The 24,210-nt window shown below is 44.5% G+C and overlaps 1 protein-coding gene across 1 annotated transcript in view; it reads left to right on the forward strand.

Moving 5' to 3' along the window:
• Nucleotides 1-24,210, forward strand: part of TENM2 (teneurin transmembrane protein 2) — a 1,062,966-nt gene that overhangs the window by 1,037,386 nt on the left and 1,370 nt on the right. The window contains exons 27-28 of the mRNA XM_052642871.1: nucleotides 1,228-2,842; nucleotides 23,048-23,178. Coding sequence (XP_052498831.1) covers nucleotides 1,228-2,842; nucleotides 23,048-23,178 — 1,746 coding nt within the window. The remainder of the gene's footprint in view (nucleotides 1-1,227; nucleotides 2,843-23,047; nucleotides 23,179-24,210) is intronic.

Raw genomic sequence — 24,210 nt, forward strand, 5'->3', positions numbered from 1 at the left:
AACAGCCAAAAAAAAAAAAAAAAGAAAAAACCTGCTAGATACTCGGTAATGGCGAAAAGAATGGACTGTCTGATTTTATTCCCCCAGAAAAGTGCTGTTGAAGTGGACAGAATCATGTCACTAGCAGCACAGTTCATCATTCCTTATGAATTGGAAATGCAGTGATTCATTTCTACCATGCCTGGAATTAAGCCATCAGGGTAGGAACTCTGCCTAAAACTCCAGCACACAAAGCAGCCCCCTCCTACTTGGCTTGTTAGCTGAAGCAGTCAACAGATTCTTGCTACATAATTCCCTGTGTCTGAAAGTGCCAGACTCAGGTTTCCGTGTCAGAAAAAGTCAGGTTGGAGCAGCAGTAAAAAAGAGGTCCCTTCTGGGAGTGGGGGGTCAAGACTTTTAAAGACTGCCTTGGTCATCTATCATTAGACAGGGGTTTGCTCAGCCTGGGCCTCTTACCTGGACTCACCTCTACACAAGCCCATTTCCATTTCTTCCCTTCTTGCTTCCTGATGGCAGTGGTCACTTGCAGACAGAGCTGTTGCCTCCTCTGTAAGAGGGGCTTTTGTCTATTTGGTCCCTTCTCAATACTGTTCTCATTAGGACAGAAGATACCAGAATGAATGGTCTATCAGGGAAGGCAAGAATTTCCCCATGGCTTCAAGTTGGAGGTCATTTTTTCCCCCAAAGAATCAATGATTCCGGGTTACTTAATCTTTCCAGTGGCTTCTAAATGAAGGATGTGCTTTATGGTGAGACTTAGTCGGGGGTGCCCCCAAACATAGTATGTGCATCATACCTGTCCCCTGCCAGGCCAGCAGCAGTCATTTCTCACCAGTCTCAGGATGTCTTGTCATTGAGCCTGGAGGTGAACCTAGTGCCTCTCATCTCAGTCCTTCAAACCCCTTACAACTCAAGACTATGGTCCAGGCAACACCAGCATCACCTGGGATGTTCCCAAAGCAGATTCACAGGCCACCTCCCCACTGTTACACCAGATCCCTGGGTATTTTACACATACATTAAAATTTGGGGAACATTCCTCTAGCTGCCATGATCCATAGAGTAGCATGCCCCATGACATCAGTTCACCCCACATCTCTGATCTGAATCTCCCCATCCTTCACAGCTTTTGAATTGCCATTTACGGACATGGAATAAATTCCGTCCCTTTGAGCACTGGGTCCTAAATGGCTAACTCACGTGTTCCCTTCCCCTTTCCTCCTCCAGTCCATGGTGCTCCTGCTCCAGAGTCAGCGTCAGTACATATTCGAGTACGACTCCTCCGAGCGCCTCCATGCCGTCACCATGCCCAGCGTCGCCCGGCACAGCATGTCCACCCACACCTCCATCGGCTACATCCGCAACACTTATAACCCGCCTGAAAGCAACGCTTCCGTCATCTTTGACTACAGTGATGATGGCCGCATCCTGAAGACATCCTTTTTGGGCACTGGACGCCAGGTATTCTACAAGTATGGGAAACTCTCCAAGCTGTCAGAGATTGTCTACGACAGCACTGCCATCACTTTTGGGTATGATGAGACCACCGGCGTCTTAAAAATGGTTAACCTCCAAAGTGGGGGCTTCTCCTGCACCATCAGGTACCGAAAGATCGGCCCACTCGTGGACAAGCAGATCTACAGGTTCTCCGAGGAAGGCATGGTCAACGCCAGGTTTGAATACACCTATCACGACAACAGCTTCCGGATCGCAAGCATCAAGCCCGTCATAAGTGAGACTCCCCTTCCCGTTGACCTCTACCGCTATGATGAGATTTCCGGCAAAGTGGAGCACTTTGGCAAGTTCGGGGTCATCTATTATGACATCAACCAGATCATCACCACGGCCGTGATGACCCTCAGCAAACACTTTGACACCCACGGGCGGATCAAGGAAGTCCAATACGAGATGTTCCGGTCCCTCATGTACTGGATGACGGTGCAGTATGACAGCATGGGCAGGGTGATCAAGAGGGAGCTGAAACTGGGGCCCTACGCCAACACCACTAAGTACACGTACGACTATGACGGGGACGGGCAGCTCCAGAGTGTGGCCGTCAATGACCGCCCCACCTGGCGCTACAGCTACGACCTCAATGGGAACCTCCACTTGCTGAACCCGGGGAACAGTGTGCGCCTCATGCCCTTGCGCTACGACCTCCGGGATCGGATAACCAGGCTTGGCGACGTGCAGTACAAAATTGATGACGATGGCTATCTGTGCCAGCGAGGGGCTGACATCTTTGAGTACAACTCCAAGGGCCTCCTAACGAGGGCTTATAACAAGGCCAGTGGCTGGAGCGTCCAATATCGCTATGATGGTGTGGGGCGGCGGGCTTCCTACAAGACCAACCTGGGCCACCACCTGCAGTATTTCTACTCCGACCTCCACAACCCGACTCGCATCACCCATGTCTACAATCACTCCAACTCAGAGATAACCTCGCTCTACTATGACCTCCAGGGGCACCTCTTTGCCATGGAGAGCAGCAGTGGAGAGGAGTACTACGTTGCCTCGGATAACACGGGGACGCCCCTGGCTGTGTTCAGCATCAATGGTCTCATGATCAAGCAGCTGCAGTACACCGCCTATGGGGAGATTTATTACGACTCCAACCCTGACTTCCAGATGGTCATTGGCTTCCACGGGGGACTCTACGATCCCCTCACCAAGCTGGTCCACTTCACGCAGCGTGATTATGACGTGCTGGCAGGACGATGGACCTCTCCAGACTACACCATGTGGAAAAATGTGGGCAAGGAGCCAGCCCCCTTTAACCTGTACATGTTCAAGAGCAACAATCCTCTCAGCAATGAGCTGGACTTGAAGAACTACGTGACAGGTAAGGACCTGGCCACCTCAGTTGGGCAGTGGCTCCCCGTGGGGTGGTTGTCCAGGTAGACTATCAGGGACTTTGAAACAAGGTCTTATGTCTGACGCTAGGAGAATCCTGGAGGGCTGTGTACACTGCAGGTACAGGATCGAGAGCACTCACGCAATCACAGTACAGAGCAGTCCTTAGCTCTGTTTGAGGAAAAGTGTGAAAACGTTAGTCGCTCAGTCGTGTCTGACTCTCTGGACTCCATGAACTCTAACCTGCCAGGCTCCTCTGTCCATGGAGTTCTCCAGGCAAGAATACTGGACTAGGTTGCCATTCCCTTCTCCAGGGCATCTTCCCTGGAATTAAAAGTCCCATGCTCTACCAACTGAGCTATCCAGGCAGCTCTACTTGAAGATGTCCTGGCTATTTTCAAGTCCATTCCATTGAAACAACTTTTATAAGAGCCCTCTCTAACTCAAAAGAGATAGCAACCTTATGAAGGAGGAAAGGATGAGACCCTGATCTCAGAAATACCTGGTTCAGATTCTTTTATTTATAAGTCAAAGGACCTTGGGCTGGTTGTCCAGTATCTCTGAGCTGTAGTATCCTTTTCTGCAAAAGGGCACTAACAAAATCATCTCACAGAGTGATCGTAAGAAAGAAATGAACTTATGTATGTAAAGTTCAGTGCCTGGCACTTTAGACAGAGGATGTTCACAAAAGGGTGTCTACTTGTGTTATTAACATCATCATTACTAGTGAAGCAATGAAACAGCGTGGGTACTGAGATGACTATGACCCAGCTCCTAACCTTATGACAAGGCTGTTGAGAAACAAATACAAATAAGCAGTGATAATGGAAAACGGGATTAAGTCTATGCTACCATATAGGTGTTTGTCCAGTTATTCATTCAACAAGCACTTTTAAGACACCAGCATGCTTCATCCTGGAGTTCAGTTCAGTCGCTCAGTCATGTCCGACTCTTTGTGACCTCATGGACTGCAGCACGCCAGGCTTCCCTGTCCATCACCAACTCCTGGAGCTTACTCAGACTCATGTCCATCGAGTCAGTGATGCCTACTGGGGATGCAATGGAAACAAGGCAGACACTTCTCTCAAAGAAGTGCATGTGCAGATGACTTCAGTTTTGAAAATTTTGGCATAGTCCAGAAGGGCCCCACCTCAAACCAGGCTTGAAGAAAGAAGGGGATCTTGGTGGTAGAAATGAGCTCAAGGCTGAAGAAAGACATGCGCACAAGTCAAAAAGGACAGGAGACTTCTCTGGTGGTCCAGTGGCTGAGACTCTGTGCTACCACTACAGGGGCCACGGGTCCAATCCCTGATTGGGAAACTAAAATCCTGCAAGCCACTCAGAGCTCAATCACAGAAAAAAGAAAAAAAGGTCAAAAGGACATAGGAAGCTTGGAGAGAGAGGTCTGGATAAACAGGTCAAGGAAGGCAAATAATCTGCTTCTTCATGCTAAGTGAGAAATTGGTTAAATGAGGGTCCTTATCCATCCGTCTGTCTATTTACCTATTGACAGATATTTTCATCTAACATATAAGTACTAGAGATGCAGTGGACTGCAAGATAGAGCCCCTTTTTTCAGGGAGATAAACAAGGAAATCTGGATAGATAGATGGATAGATGAATGGAAGAAAAAAGACCAATATTCAGCAAAGAATATGGAGCCATCTCACCTGAACATGCATTGTAGATGAATAACAGTGAGGACCCCAATTCCAAGCCCCGCCCCCCGCCAAGTTCCAGGGAACTCATAGCTCTTAGCCATGGGCCAGGGAAGCATCAGGCCCAGAGGGTCCCTACCCTCAGGTAACCAGGGATCACTCATCGATCCCCAGAACAGGAAAGGAAGCAGCAGCTCCCTGGAGCACAGTGTGGCCCTCAGTGCCCCATGCTGCAAAAATAGATGACCTTAAAGGCCAACTTCTGGCCATGCTGTGCCTCACTGACAGGTTCCAGAGCCTTTGAAGTTGAACCCAGCATCCCCCTACAACTGAAGCAGCTGGTACCTCAGGAGTACAGGAGTTACAGCCAAGCTAGCTCCCTCCTAGTCACCCCACTGTGCATCATCGGGGGGCCCTGCCATGCTACTCTGCCAAGGCGTCCTCCCTTCCCCAGGGCTTAGCAGGGTTTGTGTCCACCCAGCTCACCGCAGTTTCTTTTTTTTTCCATTCATTCATTTTAACTGGAGGAGAATTCCTTTACAACATTGTGGTGGTTTTTGCCATACGTCAATATTAATTAGCCATATTAATTGGAATATATGTGTCCCCACCATCCTGAACCACCCCCCACCCTATCCTTCCAAGTTGTCACAGAGCACCAGCTTTGGGTGCCCTGCTTCATACATCAGCCTCGCACTGCTTATCTATTTTACATATGGTAACGTATATGTTTCAGTGCTATTCTCTCAAATCGTCCCACCTTCTCCTCCTTCCACTGACCACACTGCAGTTTCTAACTAAAGGGCATCTCAGGAAAACACACACACCCTTATGTATATAATGACAAGGGCCGTGAAGATAAATGAAACAGCTAAGAGTTAGAGAACAAAGGATCCCATTTCTTTGGGGTGCTCACAGAGGAAGGGGCGTTTGAGCTGAGGCCACTATGAAGTGGGGAAGGGAGAGGAAGAGTCTCCAGATGAAGAAAACAATAGGCATGGGGTGGCAGCCCACGCCTATCTCAGGCATGGAAGAAGGCCTCCACCCCCAAGAATGCACTTCCCAGAGCCCTCTTGGCACCGGACACCTTGGGGATGGACCAGCCAGAAGCAAACAGAAAGTCCTCAGAATGGGCTAAACAGACACCCTACAGCTACCAAGACCCAAACAAAATCATTTGCAAAGCACAGTCAGCCTCACTGACCCCCTCAGCTACTCTCCTGGCTCTCCCGAAAAGACAAAAAGAAACTAGCAGATAGTCAGTGCCTGGTGGTGACCTAAATGGGAAGGAAATCTAAAAAAGAGAGGATATACGAATACGTATAGCTGCTTCACTTTGCTGCACAGCAGAAACTAACACAACATTGTAAAGCAACCATACTCCAATAAAAATCATTTTAGAATTTCATGTATTTTAAAATGATTTTATTGGCATATAATATACTCCAAATGTTTTTACTGGAGTATAATTTAAAATAAATACATCAACTATACGCCAGTAAAAATAGAAAAAAGAAATTAGCAGAGTTTTTTGAATAGCAAGATGACAGTTCTCATTCCAGTGCTTCATGGAGACTCAATAAATGGGCATCAAAGCCAGGCTGAACAAAGCCCAACAAAATTGAATCCAGAAAACACTAGGAAGAGTCTAAAATAAAAGGTCCTATTAGAGAAGCCCCACGCCTAGGACTAATGTCTGCAGTCAAAGCAGAGGAAGAGGACCTGGATGAAGAGCACTGGACCAGGCACAAGCCCACACCTGCTGCCTGCTGCAGACGAGATGACCTCTGAAGGATGCACCCCATGAGAGAACATCAAATCATTCTCCGCTATCCAAGTGTTGGCTCATCTGTAAACCCATCTTTGTGACTCTTAATTTGGATCTTAGGAGATGAGCAGAGTGGTTGAACTTGCCGCTCACAATTTAAGAAGTAATTAACGTGTAGTCAGCAGGAACGCCACGAATAGAATTTCTCTCTCTCTCTCTCCCTCTCTTGTGCTCAAAAGAATCTTTCCTGTTTGGAAATACAGCTCTCTGAATGTAGCAGACACCTCTTGAGGCTGGTGGAGGCTGTTTCCTCTACTGGCACAGAGGCGAGCAGCATAGACCCCCTGTTAGGAGCAAGTGAGTCATGATATGTAAAGAGCTGAGGCCTGCACAAAGCCTGATCGATGGTAGGAGTGCATTTGTTCTTTATAAGAAGCTCTAGACTCGGAGACAGGAAGTCTGTAGGTGAGGAGTGAAGTTATCCCCTTTATGTAATTCCCTAGGGCTCCCAGGGGTCTGCAGCTCTACTTTGAAACAGATCCCAAACTCTGCCCTGAGTGGCATTGCTCTGGCAAATCTGAAACCCCCCATTCTGAGGTAAGCAAACCTCAGAAATGTTACCCACGATGACTTGGGTGGGCTCCCCACCTTTCTCCCTTGGGGGGTCTCTGGGCTTACAGACCCCCAGGTTCATGCAAGTTTGAAGTCGGACTTCATGGAGGTTGATTTCCCTGAGAGGAGGGAGGCCCAGCCTCCTCCTCACTCTACGCTCTGCTGTCTGCACTTAGCACCTAAGCCGCTGTGCTGACAGTGTGTATTACAGAGCACGTGCTCCAGCGGCACTTGCTGCGAAGAACATAAGGTAGGGGAGTGATGAGCTATTAGGAGGGGCCACATCGCCAGCTCCTACCTCGAGGACTGATTGTTTAGGGAGGCTAAATGAGGACACCAATGACTTTGAAAGGAGGAGAGGTGTCTGTATGATGCCACGAGTGCCTTCTGCGAAACGGAAGAGACAAGCAACTTGAATAAACATTTCAGAAGAAACCAAGCCACGTTAGAAACTTTAAAAGAAGAAAACACGTGACATGAACTGTTAGTGTTCATCGGAGCGGCCATTAAAATGTCTGGTCTCTTGCGACTTCCCTGGTGGTCCAATGGTTAAGACTCTGTGCGCCCACTGTAGGGGGCACATGTTCAATCCCTGGCCAAGGAACTAAGATCCCGCATGCAGTATGACGTGGCCAAAAAAAGAAAATGAAGAAGTGTCTGGTTCCCAAGGCAGGGTGTTGTTAACTCATCTCCTAGAGACCAGGGAGAGATGCCTGCAGGGAAGAAGTCAGGATGCAGAGAGTCTGCTGAGGGCAAAGACCTCTTCTCTTGCCTTTCGTGGGATTCCCTTCATATCCCTGGTGAAAGATGTGATGATTTTATACATTGTACAGATGAGGTATTAAATAACATGGCAACACAAATGGGGAAAGTTAGTTTCTTTCCATGCTCTTTTTATTCTCCCAAATCGGCAGAGGAGAAAGCCTCCAGTTGATGCTGGTGTGTATTTAACACCTCATTAACACTTCTAATCTCCCTTTTTAACGGAGAGAGCAGGTCTAAGACTCCCCCGGTAGCAGGTAACAAAATCATGCTCCAATTTAATTGCATTGCTTTGTTTTAATTTTACAGTTATTTTCTGTTTGCAGAGAGTCTGCTTTCCTATTTATGGTAGGGACAGAAAGTCTCTTCTTTTTTTAAATGGATTTCCTTAAGTAGACAAGGCAAAACAATTTTTCAATTAGATAGAAAATACCAGTAAGATAATACCTAGATATGGCACAACAGTCTTGACAGGTGATCATGATGGGTGACCAGGAATACCAAGTTTAGAAATCCACACTGCACTGCATTCATCATCTGTTGGTACTTTGCACAGAGGTGCTCTGTGAGTATATGATTGTTGCTGGACTAAAGCCAGGCTTCTCTCTGCTGGGCTGCTGACACAATTTTTAAAGCAATTTCAAACCTGTATTCTTAAATGACTTCTTTATTGATGTATAGTTGACTTACAATATTATATTAGCTTCAAGTGTACAACATAGTGACTCAGTATTTTTATAGATTATGCACCAAAGTTATTACAGTGCTATCGACCATATTCCCTGAGTTGTACATTACATCCCTGTGACCTATTTATAACTGGTAGTTGTAGCTCTTAATCCTCTTCATCTATGTAGCTCATTCCCCCACTCATCTCCACTGTCAACCACCTGTTTGTTCTCTGTATCTGTGACTCTATTTTTTAATATATTTGTTCATTTATTTTGTTTTTTAGAGTCCACATTTAAGTAAAAACATATGGTGTTTGTCTTTCGCTAACTTCTTTCACTGAGAACAGCCTCAAGGTCCATCTGCGTTGTCACATATGGCAAGATTTCATTCTTCGTTATAGCTGGGTAATATTCCACTCTAGATGCATACATACCACATTGTCTTCATCCATTCATCTGTCCATGGACACTTGGGTTCTATATCTTAGCTATTATATATAATGCTGCAATGAACATAGGGGTGCATATGTCTTTTCAAATTAGTGTTTTCTTTGGATAAATACCCAGGAGTAGGACTACCAGATCATATAGCAGTTGTATTTTTAATTTTTGAGGACCCTCCATACTGTTTTCTGGAGAAGACAATGGCACCCCACTCCAGTACTCTTGCCCTGGAAAATCCCATGGATGGAGGAACCTGGTAGGCTGCAGTCCATGGGGTTGCAAAGAGTCGGACATGACTAAGCGACTTCTTTCACTTTTCACTTTCATGCATTGGAGAAGGAAATGGCAACCCACTCCAGTGTTCTTGCCTGGAGAATCCCAGGGACGGCGGAGCCTGGTGGGCTGCCATCTCTGGGGTCGCACAGGGTCGGACACGACTGAGGCGACTTAGCAGCAGCAGCAGCAGCAGCATACTGTTTTCCATGATGGCTACACCAATTAACATTCCCATCAACAGTGCTTAAGGACTCCCTTTTCTCCACATCCTCACTGTCTCTTGTCGTTTTGATGGCAGTGATTCTGAGAAGTATGAGGTACTATTTCACTGTGGTTTTTATGTGCACCTCTCTTATGATTATTGAGGATAATCACTCTTAAATGGGCTTCCCAGGTGGTGCTAGTGGTAAAGAACCCATCTGCCAGTGCAGGAGACATAAGAGACTCCCATTCAATCCTTGGGTTGGAAGATCCCCTGGAGGAGGGCATGACAACCCACTTCAATACTCTTGCCAGGAGAATTCCATGGACAGAGGAGCCTGGTGGGCTACGTGAGATCACACAGAGTCGGACATGACCGAAGCAACTCAGCCTGTATACATGTATGATTACTGATGTTAATCAGTCTTAAATGGACTATCATTAATAGGTATAGTTACCAAGTCATTCAATACCTTGTCTGTACCTAAGGCTGATGGATATACCATGGATCCCAGAATCTCCCTCATTAGAGGGTCTTCTAGGCCTGTGTGTTTAGCAGCAAAGTTGCATTAAGCCCCTCATACCAGCCCTCGGGCAGGAGCTGGGTAGACCTTATTCAACCCCTTCAGAAGCATCTTCTCAGGCAGGTACAGGTAGTTCCTCTGTCACACACAGTAGTCAGGGTGGCTTTTGCCACATATGTTCAGTGTTTGTTCTTTCATCCACCCCATGAATCCTTACTGAACACCTATTTTGTGCCAGCCCTGGGGAGACATCAGTGAATGAAATAGACTTTTAACTCCCTGTCCTGGTGGAGCTCACACTCTCAGTGAGGGAGACAGACAGTAAACAATGAATGCAATAAATAACCATATGAGACACATGTTAAAGTGTGGTTACAGTTTTGGTGGTGGGGGATGCATGAGGAAGGGACTAGGGATTGTTAGGTGGGAATGGGCAGGGGTTAAATGTGGTGGTTGAGGTCAGCCTTATTGGAGGCAGTATCTGAGCAAGACTTGAAAAAGGGGAGAGTAAGACAGCACATTCCAGGTAGAGGGGTTGCCAGTATAAAGGCCCCAAGATGAGTGTGCACCTAGCATGTTTAAGAAATAGCAGAGAGGCTGAAGCAGAGCAGGAGAGGAGAGATCACATGTTAAGGGTCCCTGCAGACCATTAGCAGGACTTTCACTTCTTCATTGAGAGAAACGAGGGAATCCCTGGAGTGTAATGAGTAGAGGAATGCTAGGGGCTTATTCTGGCTGCTGTGCTGACAGGGTGTGTGGAGCAGAGGTGAAAGCAGGGAGACCAGTTAGAAGACAAGGCAAGGGTTGAGATGGTAGAAGTGGTGAGAAGACACAGAGTCTGGTCTGTTTTAAAAGTAAAACTAAAGGATTTAACCATAGGACTCAGCAATTCCACACCTAGGTGTATACACAAGAGAACTAAAAACACATTTTCAAGTGTCAATTTGTACCATCATCAAAAAGTCTACAAATGGGACTTCCCTGGTGGTCCAGTAGCTAAGACTCTGCACTCCCAATGCAGGGGCCCAGGATCAATCCCTGGTGGGGAAACTAGATCCCACATACTGAAACTAAAGGTCCCAAGTGCTGCAACTAAAACCTGACTCAGTCAAATAAATATTTAAATTTTTAAATTATTTATTTATTTGGCTTCCCTGGGTTATGGCACACAGGATCTTTGATCGTCACGATGGCATGTGGGATCTAGTTCCCTGACCAGGAATTGAACCCAGGCCCCTGCATTGGGAGCTCAGACTCTTAACCACTGGACAACCAGGGAAGTCCCTTAAATTTTTTTTAAAGTCTACAAATAACAAATGCTGGAGAGGGTGTAGAGAAAAGGGAACCCTCCTACACTGTTGGTGGCAATGTGGATTGGTGCAGCCAGGATGGAAAACAGTATGGAGGCTCCTTAAAAAAAAAAAAAAACTAAAAACTAAAAATAGAGCTATCATATAATTCTGCAATCCCACTCCCAGGCATATAACCAGAAAAGATAAAATTATAATTGAAAAAGATACCTGTACCCCTACGTTCATAGCAGCACTGTTCATAATAGCCAAGACATGGAAGCAGCCCAAATGCCTATCAACAGATGAATGGATAAAGAAGGTGTGGTACATATATACAATGGAATACTACTTGACCATAAAAAATAAAATAATGCCATTTGCAGCAATATGAATAAACCTAGAGATTATCATACTAAGTCAGAAAGACAAATATATGATATAGTTTATGTGTGGAATCTAAAAAATAGTACAAGTTAAGTTATTTTTTAAAACACAGAGAAACTCACAGACATAGAAAACAAAGTTACGATGATTACTAAAGGGGAAAGGGGGAGGGGGAAATATATTAGATGTTTGAGATTAACACATACACAATACTTTATATAAAATAAACAAGGACCTGTATGGCACAGGGAAGTATATTCAATATCTTGTAATAACCTTTAATGGAAAAGTATCTGGAAAAGAACATATGTAGAGCCCTCGATTCTGGACAAGATGGCAGAGTAGGACTTGAGTAGGACCTCTTCTCACAAAAACACCAAAATCACAACTAACTGCTGAACAGCCATCGACAAAAAAAGACTGGAACCTACCAAAAAAGATATTTTAACATCCAAAGAAGTCACAACCAGATGGTAGGAGGGGCACTTTCGTGACATAATCAAATCCTGTACCCACTGGATGGGTAACCCACAAACTGGAAAATAATCCTATGACAGAGGTTCTCCCATAGGAGTGAGTTCTGAGCCCCACGTTGGGCTCTCCAGGCTGAGTCTGGCAACGGGAGGAGGAGTTCCAGAGCATTTGGCGTTGAAGGCCAGCAGAGCTTGCGTGCAGGAGCTCCAGAGGAATGAAGGAAACAGAGACTCTACTCTGGGAGGATGCACACAAGATTTCACATGTACTGGCACCCAGCACAAAGCAGTGACCACACAGGAGTCTGGGCCAGACCTACCTGTGGGTCTTGGCAGGCCAGGTGTAGGGAAGGTCTCCTGGGGATGTGGCAGTTGGCTGTGGCTCACTAGTGGGGGCAAGGACACTGGTGATAGAAGTGCCAGGGAAGAGTGATTGGTGTGAGCTCTCCCAGGTCATGATTTTGGCACCAAAACCTGGCCCCACCCAAGAGCCTGCAGACTGTAGTCCCGGGACACCCCAGGCCAAACAATCAGCAGAGGGAGGACACAACCTCATCAGCAGGCAGGCTGCCTAAAGTTGTACTGAGATCACAAGCCACCTGAAAATATATCTCTTGAAATGGCTCCACCTACCAGAGGGACAAGACTTAGCTCCACTCACCAGTAGGCAGGAACTAGTCCCTCCCACTAGGAAGCCTGCACAAGCCTCTTAGACCAGCCTCATCCACTAGGAGACAGACAGAAGCAGCAAGAAGATCTACAACCCTACAGTCTGCAGAAAGGAGACCACAAACACAGAAAGACCCAATGAGATGGCAAAGAAGTATGTTTCAGATGAAGGAACAAGATAAAGAGCCAGAAGTACAATTAAGTGACCTGGCAATAGGCAGTCTACCTGAAAAAGAATTCAGAAGAATGATAGTAAAGATGATCCAAGATCCTGGAAAACGAATGGAGGCACAGACTGAGAAGATACAAGAAACATTTTTAAAAGACCTAAAATATTTAAAGAACAGAGATTAACAATACAATAGCTGAAATAAAAATAGTCTAGAAGAAATCAATAGAAGAATAAGTGAGACAGAAGAACAAATAAGTCAGCTGGAAGAGAGTGGTAGAAATCACTGCTATGGAATAGGAAAAAGAAAAAAAGAAATGAGAACACTCTCAGAGACCTCTGGGACATTAAATACATCAACATTCCCATTATAGGAGTCCTAGAAGGAGATGAGAGAGGGAGAATGGCCTGAGAAAATATTTGAAGAGATTAGGTACCAAACCCCTGTCATAAGAAAGGACACACTCATTCAAGTCCACGAAGTTCAGAGTTGTCCCATACAAGACAAGCTCAAGGAAGAACATGCTGAGACACATATTAATCAAAGTGACAAAAATAAAAGACAACCAAAAATTATGAAAAGCAACAAATAATATTTAAGGGAATCTCCAACTCTGCAGACAAGAAGACAATGGCATGATACATTTAAAGTGGTGAAAGGAAAGAAAAAGAAAAAAGTGGTGAAAGGGAAGAACCTACAATCAAGAGTACTCTACCCAGAAAGGCTCTCATTCCGATTCAATGGAGAAATCAAAAGCTTTACAGACAAGCAATAGCTAAGCTAATTCAGCACCACCAAGCTAGCTTTGCAACAAATGCTAAAGGAGCTTCTCTAGGCAGAAAAGAAAAGGCCACAACTAGAAACAAGGAAATTACAAATCAAAAAGCTCGTGGTAAAGGCACACATAAGGGTAGGAGATCACACACAAATACGATGTCAAAACCAGCAACTGTGAGAAGAGGGAAGAGTACAAATGTAGGATATTAGAAATGCACGGGAAATTAAGAGCTCAGCAAGTTAAAACAATCTCATACACATAGACGCTGTATCAAAACCTCACGGGAACCTCAAACCAAAAAATCTACAATAGATACAAACACACACACACAATCCAACACATCACTAAAGACAGTCATCAAACCACAAGAAAAGAGGAAGGGGGAGAAAAGAGCTAGATAAACAAACCCAAAGCAATTAACCAAGCAGCAATCAAAACATGTGGGTGTTTGCATACTAAGTCACTCAGTCATATCTGACTCTTCGCCACCCTATCAACTGTAGCCTGCCAGCTTCCTCTGCCCATGGGATTCTCCAGGTACGAATACTGGAGTAGGTTGCCATTTCCTTCTCCAATAAGAACATACATATCAATAATTACTTATTGATAATAAGCAATTGATATGAAGTAATAATAATTACTCAGAAGAGACCCACTTCAGATCTAGGGACATGAATACATGCAGACTGAAAGTGAGAGAATGGTAAAGAATATTCTATGCAAGTGGAAATCAAAAGAAAGCTGGAGTAGCAATATTCATATCAGACAAACTAGACCTTAAAATAAAAACTACTATAAGAGATAGTCACTACACAAATAAACAAATAGGTCCAAATTAAACTTAAAAGTTTTTGCATGGCAAAGGAAACTATACACAAAATGAAAAGACAACCTAGGGAATGGGAGAAGTAAGTTGCAAGTAAAAAAAAAACCCAACAGTGTTTAATCTCCAAAATGTACAAACAGATCATGCAGCTCTATATCAAAAAAAAAAAAACAACCCAATCAAAAAACGTGCAGAAGATCTAAACAGACATTTCTCCAAAGAAGGCATATACGTGACCATAAAGCACATGAAAAGATGCTCAACATCAGTAATTATCAGAGAAATGCAAATCAAAACTACAATGAGGTATCACCTCACACCAGTCAGAATAGTCATCATCAAAAGTCTACAAACAATAAGTGCCGAAGAAAGTGTGCAGAAAAGGGAACCCTCCTGCACTGTTTGTGGAAATGTAAATTGGTACCACCACTACACAGAACAGTATGGAAATTCTTTTAAAAAAAAGAAAAGAAAAAAAAAAAAAGAAAAAGAAAAATAGAGCTACCGTGTGATCCAGCAATCCCACTCCTGGGCATATATCTGGAGAAAACCATAATTAGAAGAGAGACATGCACCCCAGAGTTCACTGCAGTACTGTTTACACTAGCCAGGACATGGAAGCAACCTAGATGTCCATCAGCAGAGGGATGGGTAAAGATATGGAACATAGATACAATGGAATGTTACTCAGCCATAAAAAGAACAAGATAATGCCATTTGCAGCAATGTGGATGGACCCTAGAGATTGTTATACTGAGTAGAGTTAGACACAGAAAGACAAATATCATTTGATATCACTTATATCTAGAATCTAAAAATCAATGATACAAATGAACTCATTTGCTACACAGAAACAGACTAACAGACTTTGAAAGCAGACTTGCAGTTGCTGGGGGAAAACATGGGAGGGAGGGGTAAATTAGAAGCTTGGTGGACTGGCCCCAGGGCAGCCAGAGGCAATGGAAAACCAGGGAAGCCCTCTGTTCCTGGGCGTCCTCCAACATCGGCTCCAGCCTCTCTCAGACTCTCTTGCAGCAGGGCCTTTGCCTCAGCCCCGGCCTTCACATTGACCAACACCCAATGGCCCATGAAGGTTTACACACTCAACAAGGGCCAGCAGTGAGACAGCCAGGGCACAGGGCATATCTTCCAGCTATGTGGAGAGGCTGGAGGGCATGTCCCTGCTAGTCATGGCCTGACAAAATGTGGCCTACTGGAGAAGGGAATGCCAAACCACTTCAGCATTCTTGCCTTGAGAGCCCCATGCAGAGTATGAAAAGGCAAAAAGATATGGCACTGAAAGATAAGTCCCCCCAGGTCGGTAGGTCTCCAATATGCTACTGGGGAAGAACAGAGAAATAGCTCCAGAAGAATGAGGCTGGGCCACAGCAGAAACAACACCCAGTTGTGGACAGAGGACAAGATGGTTGGATGGCAACACCGACTCAAGGACATGAGTTTGAGTAAGCCTGGCATGCTGCAGTCCGTGGGGTCTCAACTGAACAACAACTGATGGTGAAAGTAAAATCTGATGCTGTAAAGAACAATATTTCATAGGAACCTGGAATGTTAGGTCCATGAGTCAGGGTAAATTGGATGTGGTCAAACAGGATATGGCAAGAGTGAACATCAACATTTTAGGAATCAGTGAATTAAAGTGGACGAGAATGGGTGAACTTAATTCAAATGGCCATTATATCTACTACTGTAGGCAAGAATCCCTTAGAAGAAATGGAGTACTCCTCATACTCAACAAGAGTCTGAAATGCAGTACTTGGGTATATTTCCAAGGCAAACCATTCAACACCACAAAAATCCAAGTCCATGCCCCAACCACTAATGCTGAAGTTGGACAGTTCAATGAAGACCTACAAGACCTCCTAGAATTAATACCAAAAAATGATGTCCTTTTCATCACAGGGGACTGAAATGCAAAAGCAGCAAGTCAAGAGATACCTGGAGTAACAGGCAAGTTTGGCCTTGGAGTACAGAATGAAGCAGGGCAAAGGCAAACAGATTTGCCAAGAGAACGCACTGGTCATAGCAAACACCCTCTTCCAACAACAATGACTCTACACATGGACATCACCAGATGGTCAATACCGAAATCAGACTGATTCTGTTTTTTGCAGCTGAAGGTGAAAAAGCTCTATACAGTCAGCAAAAACAAGACCTGTTGATGACTATGGCTCAGGTCATCAGCTCCTTGTTGCAAAATTCAGACTTAAATTGAAGAAAGTAGGGTAAACCACTATGACCTAAATCAAATCCCTAACAATTGTACAGTGGAGGTGACAAATAGATTCAAGGGATTACATCTGGTAGACAGAGTGCCTGAACTATGGATGAAGGTTTGTAACTCTGTACAGCTGGTAACCAAAACCATCCCCAAGAAAAAGAAATCCAACAAGGCAAAGTAGTTGTCTGAGGAGGCCTTGCAAATAGCTGAGAAAAGAAGAGAAGTGAAAGTCTAAGGAGAAAGGGAAAGATATAACCAACTGAATGCAGAGTTTCAGAGAATAGCGAGGAGAAATAAGAAAGCCTTCTTAAGTGAATGATGCAAAGAAATAGAGGAAAACAATAGAATGGGAAAGACTAGAGATCTCTTCAAGAAAATTAAAGATACACAAGTTGGGCACAATAAAGGACAGAAGCAGCAAGGACCTAATAGAAGTAGAAGAGATTTAGAAGTGGCAAGAATTCATAGAAGAACTGTACAAAAAAAGCTCTTAATGACCTGGATAATCATGATGGTGTGGTCACTCACCTAGAACCAGACATCCTAGAATGTGAAGTCAAGTGGGCCTTAGGAAGCATTTCTATGAACAAAGCTAGTGGAGGTGATGGAATTCCAGCTGAACTATTTCAAATCCTAAAAGATGATGCTGTGAAAGTGCTGCACTCAATATGCCAGCAAATTGGGAAAACTCACCAGTGGCCACAGGACTGGAAAAGGTCAGTTTTCATTCCAATCCCAAAGAAAGGCAATGCCAAAGAATGTTCAAATTACCATACAATTGCACTCATTTCACATGCTAACAAAATTATGCTCAAAATCCTTCAAGGTAGGCTTCAGCAGTACATGAACAGAACTTCCAGATGTACAAGCTGGGTTGAGAAAAGCAACTTAGCAACTAAATAAGAGGAACCAGAGAACAAATTGCCAACATCTGTTGGATTATAGAGAAAGCAAAGGAATTCCAGAAAAACATCTACTTCTCCATCATTGACTATGCTAAAGCCTTTGACTATGTGTATCACAACAAACTGTGGAAAATTCTTAGACAAATGGGAGTACCAGATCAACTTACCTGTCTCCTGAGAAACCTGTTTGCAGGACAAAAAGCAACATTTAGTACTAGACATGGAACAGTGGACTGGCTCAAAATTGGCAAAGGAGTATGTCAAGGCTGTATATTGTCACCCCACTTATTTAACTTATATGCAGAGGACATCATGCGAAATGCTGGGCTTGACGAAGCTGGAATCAAGATTGCCAAGAGAAATGATTATCAACAACCTCAGATATGCAGATGATACCACTTTAGTGACAGAAAGTGAAGAGGAAGTAAAGAGCCTCCTGATGAAGGTGAAAGAGGAAAGTGAAAAAGCTGGCTTAAAACTAAACATTCAAAAAACGAAGATCATGGCATCCGGTCCCATCACTTCATGGCAAATAGATGGGGGGAAATGTGGAAACAGTGACAGATTTCATTTTAATTTTCTTGGGCTCCAAAATCAGTGCAGATGGTGACTGCAGCCATAAAATTAAAAGATGTTTGCTCCTTGGAAGAAAAGTTGTGACAAACCTAGACAGTGTATTAAAAAGCAGAGACATCACTTTGCTGATAAATGACAAAGGTCCATCTAGTCAAAGCTATGGTTTTCCCAGTAGTCATGTACAGATGTGAGAGTTGGACCATAAAGAAGGCTGAGTGCTGAAGAATTTAATGCTTTCAAACTGTGGTACTAGAAAAGGCTCTTGAGAGTCCCTTGGACAGCAAGGAGACCAAGTCAGTCCTAAAAGGCATCGACCCTAAATATTCATTGGAAGGACTGACGCTGAAGTTCCAATACTTTGCCCACATGATGTTAAGAGCCAACTCACTGGAAAAGACCCTGATGCTGGGAAAGATTGAAGGCAGGAGAAGGAGACAACAGAGGATGAGATGGTTAGATGGCATCATCAACTCAATGGACCTGAGTCTGAGCAAGCGCCAAGAGATGGTGAAGGACAGGGAAGCCTGGAGTGCTGCAGTTTATGGGGCAGCAAAGTCAGACACAACTTAGCAACTAAATAACAACTACTATACATAAAATGGGCTTCCCTGGTGGCTCAGATGGTAAATTATCTGCCTGCAATGCGGGAGACCTGGGTTCAGTCCCTGGGTCAGGAAGATCCCCTGGAGAAGGAAATGGCAACCCACTCCAGTATTCTTGCCTGGAAAATTCCATGGACAGAGGAGCCTGGTGGGCTACAGTCCATAGGGTCACAAAGAGTCAGACACGACTGAGCAACTTCACTTTAATATATAAAATAGGTAATCAACAGGGACCTACTGTATAGCACATGGAACGCTACCCAATATTCTGTAATAACCTCTATAGGAAAATAATCTGAAAAAGAATGAATATGTGCATATGGATAACTGAATCAGTTAGCTGTACATCTGAAACAACACTGTAAATCAACTATATTCCAATATAAAATAAAAACTAAAGTAAAAAAAGAATTATATATGTATGTATGTACATAACTGAATCACTTTGCTATACCTGAAACTAATGCAACACTGTAAATCACTATACTTCATTTTTTAATGTTATTCTAAAATAATAATAAAACCCTGACAGTAAATGAAAAAATATACAAATTTGTACATGGATATTCATAATAGCATTAGCCATAATAGTAAAAAAAAAAAAGTGTAAACTACCCAAATATCCATTAACTGTTGAATGAATAAACAAAATGGGATATATCCAAACAACAGAATATTGATCCATAAGTAATAATAATATACTGATACATGCTACAACATGGATGAACCTTGAAAATGATGTGCTAATCAACAGAAGCTAGACGTGAAAGGCCACATGTTCTTTGATTTCATTTATATGAAATATCCAGAAAAGGCAAATCCATGGAGACTAGAAAGCAGTGGTGGTTGTCAGGGACTGAGGGGAAAGAAGAATGCAGAATGCCTACTAATAGTGATGCAGTTTTTGAGGGGATGATGAGCACGTTTTAGAATTCATGAATTCCAGAAATGATGATTGCACAACATTGTGAATGTAACTGGAAGCCACTGAATTGTGCACTTTAAAATGATGAGTTTTATGTTACATGAGATTTTCCTGAATTTAAAAAAAAAAAAAGGGAGAGGATTTATGGATGGATTAGACAGAGAGTGAGAAAGAATTGGTCCAGGATGGTAGCTGAAAGGATGGAGTTACCATCATCAAGGAAGGCTACTGTGACAGATGTGGAGAGGAAAACAAGGAGCTGAGGTTTGGACAGAGGCTGGGCATTGACAGAGAAGTCCTAGATGGAGACAAATCCTGGAGTTGGCATCAGCATGCAAGTGGTACTGAGGTACAAATAAAACATGTCCTGGGGCTTCCCTGGTGGCTCAGTGGTAAAGAATCTGCCTGCCAGTGCAGGGGACATGGGTTCAAACCCTGATGCAGGAAGATCCCACATGCTGTGAAGCAGCTAAAGCCCACGTGCCACAACTACTGAGCCTGTGCTGCAGAGCCCGGGAGCTGTGTCCCTAAAGCCTGCGCTCTGCAGCAAGAGGAGCCACTTCAGTGAGAGGCCTGAGCACTGCAAGCAGAGAGTCGCTCCCACTCGCCACAGCTAGAGAAAAGCCCAAGCAGAAGACCCAGTGCCGCCGAAAATAGGTAAATTATTTAAAAACAAACATGTCCTTATATGAATCCTTTACTGTGTAATCAAATCAAATAATGGACAAGTGTTTCTATTAGGCATTCTCCTCTCCATTAAGGCAACATGTGAAAATGATAAGGTGCATTTTTGCTACCTCTGAGTATATTTAGGGTGATCTGGCTTAGAATATAGATGGGGCTAGGGATAGAATGTATGGGTATGACATGATAAATATAGCTAAAACTGATGTATGTTTTCCATCCTGGAGTTTCCATCATAAGAGAAAAAAAAATGTTTTTCTCTTATTTTATATCTCTATGAGACAATAGGTATTCACTGAATGTACTAATCATTTCATGATGTAAGTTAAATCATGCTGTATAAAATTATACGGTTCTGTATGTCAATATTATCTCAAACTTGGAAGGAAAAAAAAAATGGTTTTGAGGGCCCTGAGACTGCATTAGATCACCATGTCTGGGAAAAATAGAGTGGAGAAGAAGTTCACAGACTGCGTCTAGGACACCCCAGCATTCAGAGCAGAGAGATGAGGAGGAACCGAAGAGGGACAAGAGGTAGCCACAAAGGTGGGAGAGGGACAAGACAGTGTGTTGTCCACAAGGCTAAAACAGAGAGAGATGCAGGAGTGTTCAGCTAGTCAAAGACTTCCCACAGGTCAAAGTAAGATGAGGACCACAGTCAGCATTGGACTCAGCAACATGGAGGTCATGTGTGACCTTGACAAGTGTTGTTTTAATGCATCTTTGGAGCAAAGCCTGATTGAAAGGAGAGAAATGGGAGTTCCTCTGTCTAGAGAATTATTTTGAGTTTGAGAAGTTCTTATAAAGGGGGTGAGACACGAATGGTGGCTAAAGGGAGGAGGACAGCCAAGAGAGGAATTTTAAAGGTGCGTACTTAGTGGCATGTTCGTATGTTGATGGGGTGACCTGTTACACCAGCAGACGGTTTTTTCCAGCGGCTCATGTGGAGTAACAGAAGGAAAGAGAGAATATGGGTACTAATGCTGGTAGGCTGGTAAACATGATGAGCGTTTATGGAAACTCCCCCCGACCGCATCAGTTTTCTCAGATAGGAATTAAAGGTCAGCTGCTAGAGTGAGGAAGGTGTGGGATGTTTTAGGAGAGATGAGAAGTAGCCAATCACCCGGGAGAATGGGAGAAGGACTGAATGGAAAAAGGGGATATGGTCAGATTACCAGGCATCAGGAAGGCACAGTTGCGGCTCACGGTCAGGAATTTAACACCAGTCAGTGTGGCTTCGTTCATTTCTGCTGCCACATTCAGCTGCAACAGGGACAAACAGGAGCCTTCCATGATTTCACCAAGCAAGTGTGATGAAATGAGAAAGAGGCAAAGGATCTGAGAATATACACAAGGGAATGATTCTAATGACTGACTGTGGAATGCATGCTAGGTAAGGAGAGAAGACAGATGAAGAAGCTGGGGGATGGGAAAAGTAGTTTAGGTTGGGTTGAAGGTCCTAGGGAAGGGAGACGTTCTGGGAGTATGAGGCATGAGGTTACAAAAGAGAGTAAACTAGAGAGAGTCCAGGCAGTGGTCAGAAGGTGATGCCTATGAAATTGAGGTAGAATTGCTGATGATCACAAGCTCCAAAGGATGAGCAGGAGAGTTAGTAAGTGGAGGATCACCAAAAAACTAAGAGGCCAGGATACTGGAAGCCTTGACTGCTTGTATAATGAAATCACGAGGAAGGAATTCAGGAATAGAGATGGAGCGTGACAATGGAGCCGACCCAACCCTAGGCCTTAGCTGCTGCTGCTAAGTCGCTTCAGTTGTGTCCGACTCTGTGCGACCCCATAGACAGCAGCCCACCAGGCTCCCCCATCCCTGGGATTCTCCAGGCAAGGACACTGGAGTGGGTTGCCATTTCCTTCTCCAGTGCATGAAAGTGAAAAGTGGAAGTGAAGTCACTCAGTTGTGTCTGACTCTTAGCGACCCCATGGATTGCAATCTACCAGGCTCCTCCATCCATGGGATTTTCCAGGCAAGAGTACTGGAGTGGGGTGCCATTGCCTTCTCCTCTAGGCCTTAGCAGGAAAGGGCAATTGTATTCTGAGCACAGATGAGCTCTCTCTTGACCTCTGTTTGAAGAGTAGACACCTGAGGAAAGGGTCTCAGGAGCCAGGTGACTCTCTGCATTGCATACACTCAGGGACCCCCCCTTTCATAATGAGCCAGGCTCGGTGCAGCAGCCCCTGCCTGGAGGTCCTGCACAGTGTTAATCATCACATCTACACGTTTCCGATCATTGTATCTCTAGCTTCTAAGCACACTGACTGGCCCATCAATACTGAGGTACTTGCCAAATGAAGGAATTCATTGTGACTGAACAAGCCACAGGCCAGGCACCCTGATAAGCCCTCCACGTGAATTTTCTCCCTCAACCTTCACGACAGCCCAATGACATTAGTAGTTTATATCTGAGGAACCTGAAGTTGAGAGAGGGCCAGGAACTTGCCGAAGGTCACACAACACGGGCTTCCAAAGGGAGATCTAGCTTACTCCAGCACTGTCCTAAATCACCACGTGGAGGGGGGTTTGGGGTCAACTGACCAAGTCTGGAAGGACATCTGTTTCCTAGAGCCCCAGTAAAGCAGCTCTAGGTCCAGACCAGGACACCCTCACAGGCTCTTGCCTCCCTCTCCTGCTGGACTTCATACTCAACATCCCACTTTATTTCATTCTCTCTCCAAGATCCCCTCTGGCTTTCTACCCATCGTGATTTCAGAAGTCTTTATTTCTGTTTCCACCATAGATGTGAAAAGCTGGCTTGTGATGTTTGGATTTCAGCTCAGCAACATAATTCCTGGCTTCCCAAGAGCCAAAATGTATTTCGTGCCTCCGCCCTATGAATTATCAGAGAGTCAAGCAAGTGAGAGCGGACAGGTAAGCGGAGGTCCCTGCCAAGAATCCGAAATACCGTCATCATTCCCTCTGGCAAACAGAACCATGTCGGGGCCAAGGACATGACAGTAGCAGCAGAAAACATTGGAGCTGGGTATAAAAGGGGCATGAAACCTGGTGGCTTCACAAGACAGCAGACATCAGTGCTGTTACTTGTCTGGCACAGCACATATTTCTTCCCAACCTCAATTATTACCTTAATTGTGGTATCATTATCTGTTCAGTGTGTACCCTTGAGTCACTCCTTGATTAACAGCAGCACTGAGAAATCTAGCCGCAACCTACCATCTGCACTGCCTGTAAGATCATAACCCTTTTGGCTTTTATGGGACGTAATAAAACGGTGGTTTGCAGTTTCTGTCCCATTAAAGAACATTTTTATGCCTCACATAAAATCTCAGTGTTTTATGGCCCAAACGTATACAGATTGAGTTTTCAGAACATAATCTGTGCTTGGGTTTCTTGGTGATGACCGAGAGGTGGTCAGTTTCAATTTGGGTGCAGCTGAGACCGCGGCCATGATTGGATGGGAGGGGTGGGCATCTGCGTTTGGATCTCTCCTGCTGCAGAACCCATGCTTGGCACGATCAACCTCTGAAAGGTCTCAGCTGCTCTGAATAATTGTCCAGACTGTGTCACTAGAGAGAGACCAGGAGGAACTGCCGGGTAATTGAGAACAGTGTTCTCACAGTTCTGCCCCGTGGGGACCACTCACTGGATGAATAGCCATCATTTCGCTCATTTATCTAAGTGCCGTTACCTCCCCAGCACAGCCTCCTCCATTATCCCAGCCTGTCCCCCAACCACCAATTGAGACGAGTTGTAATTTATGAGTAGAAAACTCAAGGCCAAGGAGATAATGGGGATTTTGTCCCCCTGCAGAAGCAGGGCTAGGATCCAAAGCAAATGGATCAAAAAGCCCGGGGATATTCCTCTGGCCCACAAAGCTGGAATCTCTTTAGCCTGGTGCTTCTCAAACATTCATATGCATGCAGACCAGGTAGAGGGTCTTGT

The sequence above is a fragment of the Budorcas taxicolor genome, chromosome 7 (genome assembly GCF_023091745.1).
Source record: "Budorcas taxicolor isolate Tak-1 chromosome 7, Takin1.1, whole genome shotgun sequence".
In the NCBI taxonomy this organism is placed as follows: Eukaryota; Metazoa; Chordata; class Mammalia; order Artiodactyla; family Bovidae; genus Budorcas; species Budorcas taxicolor.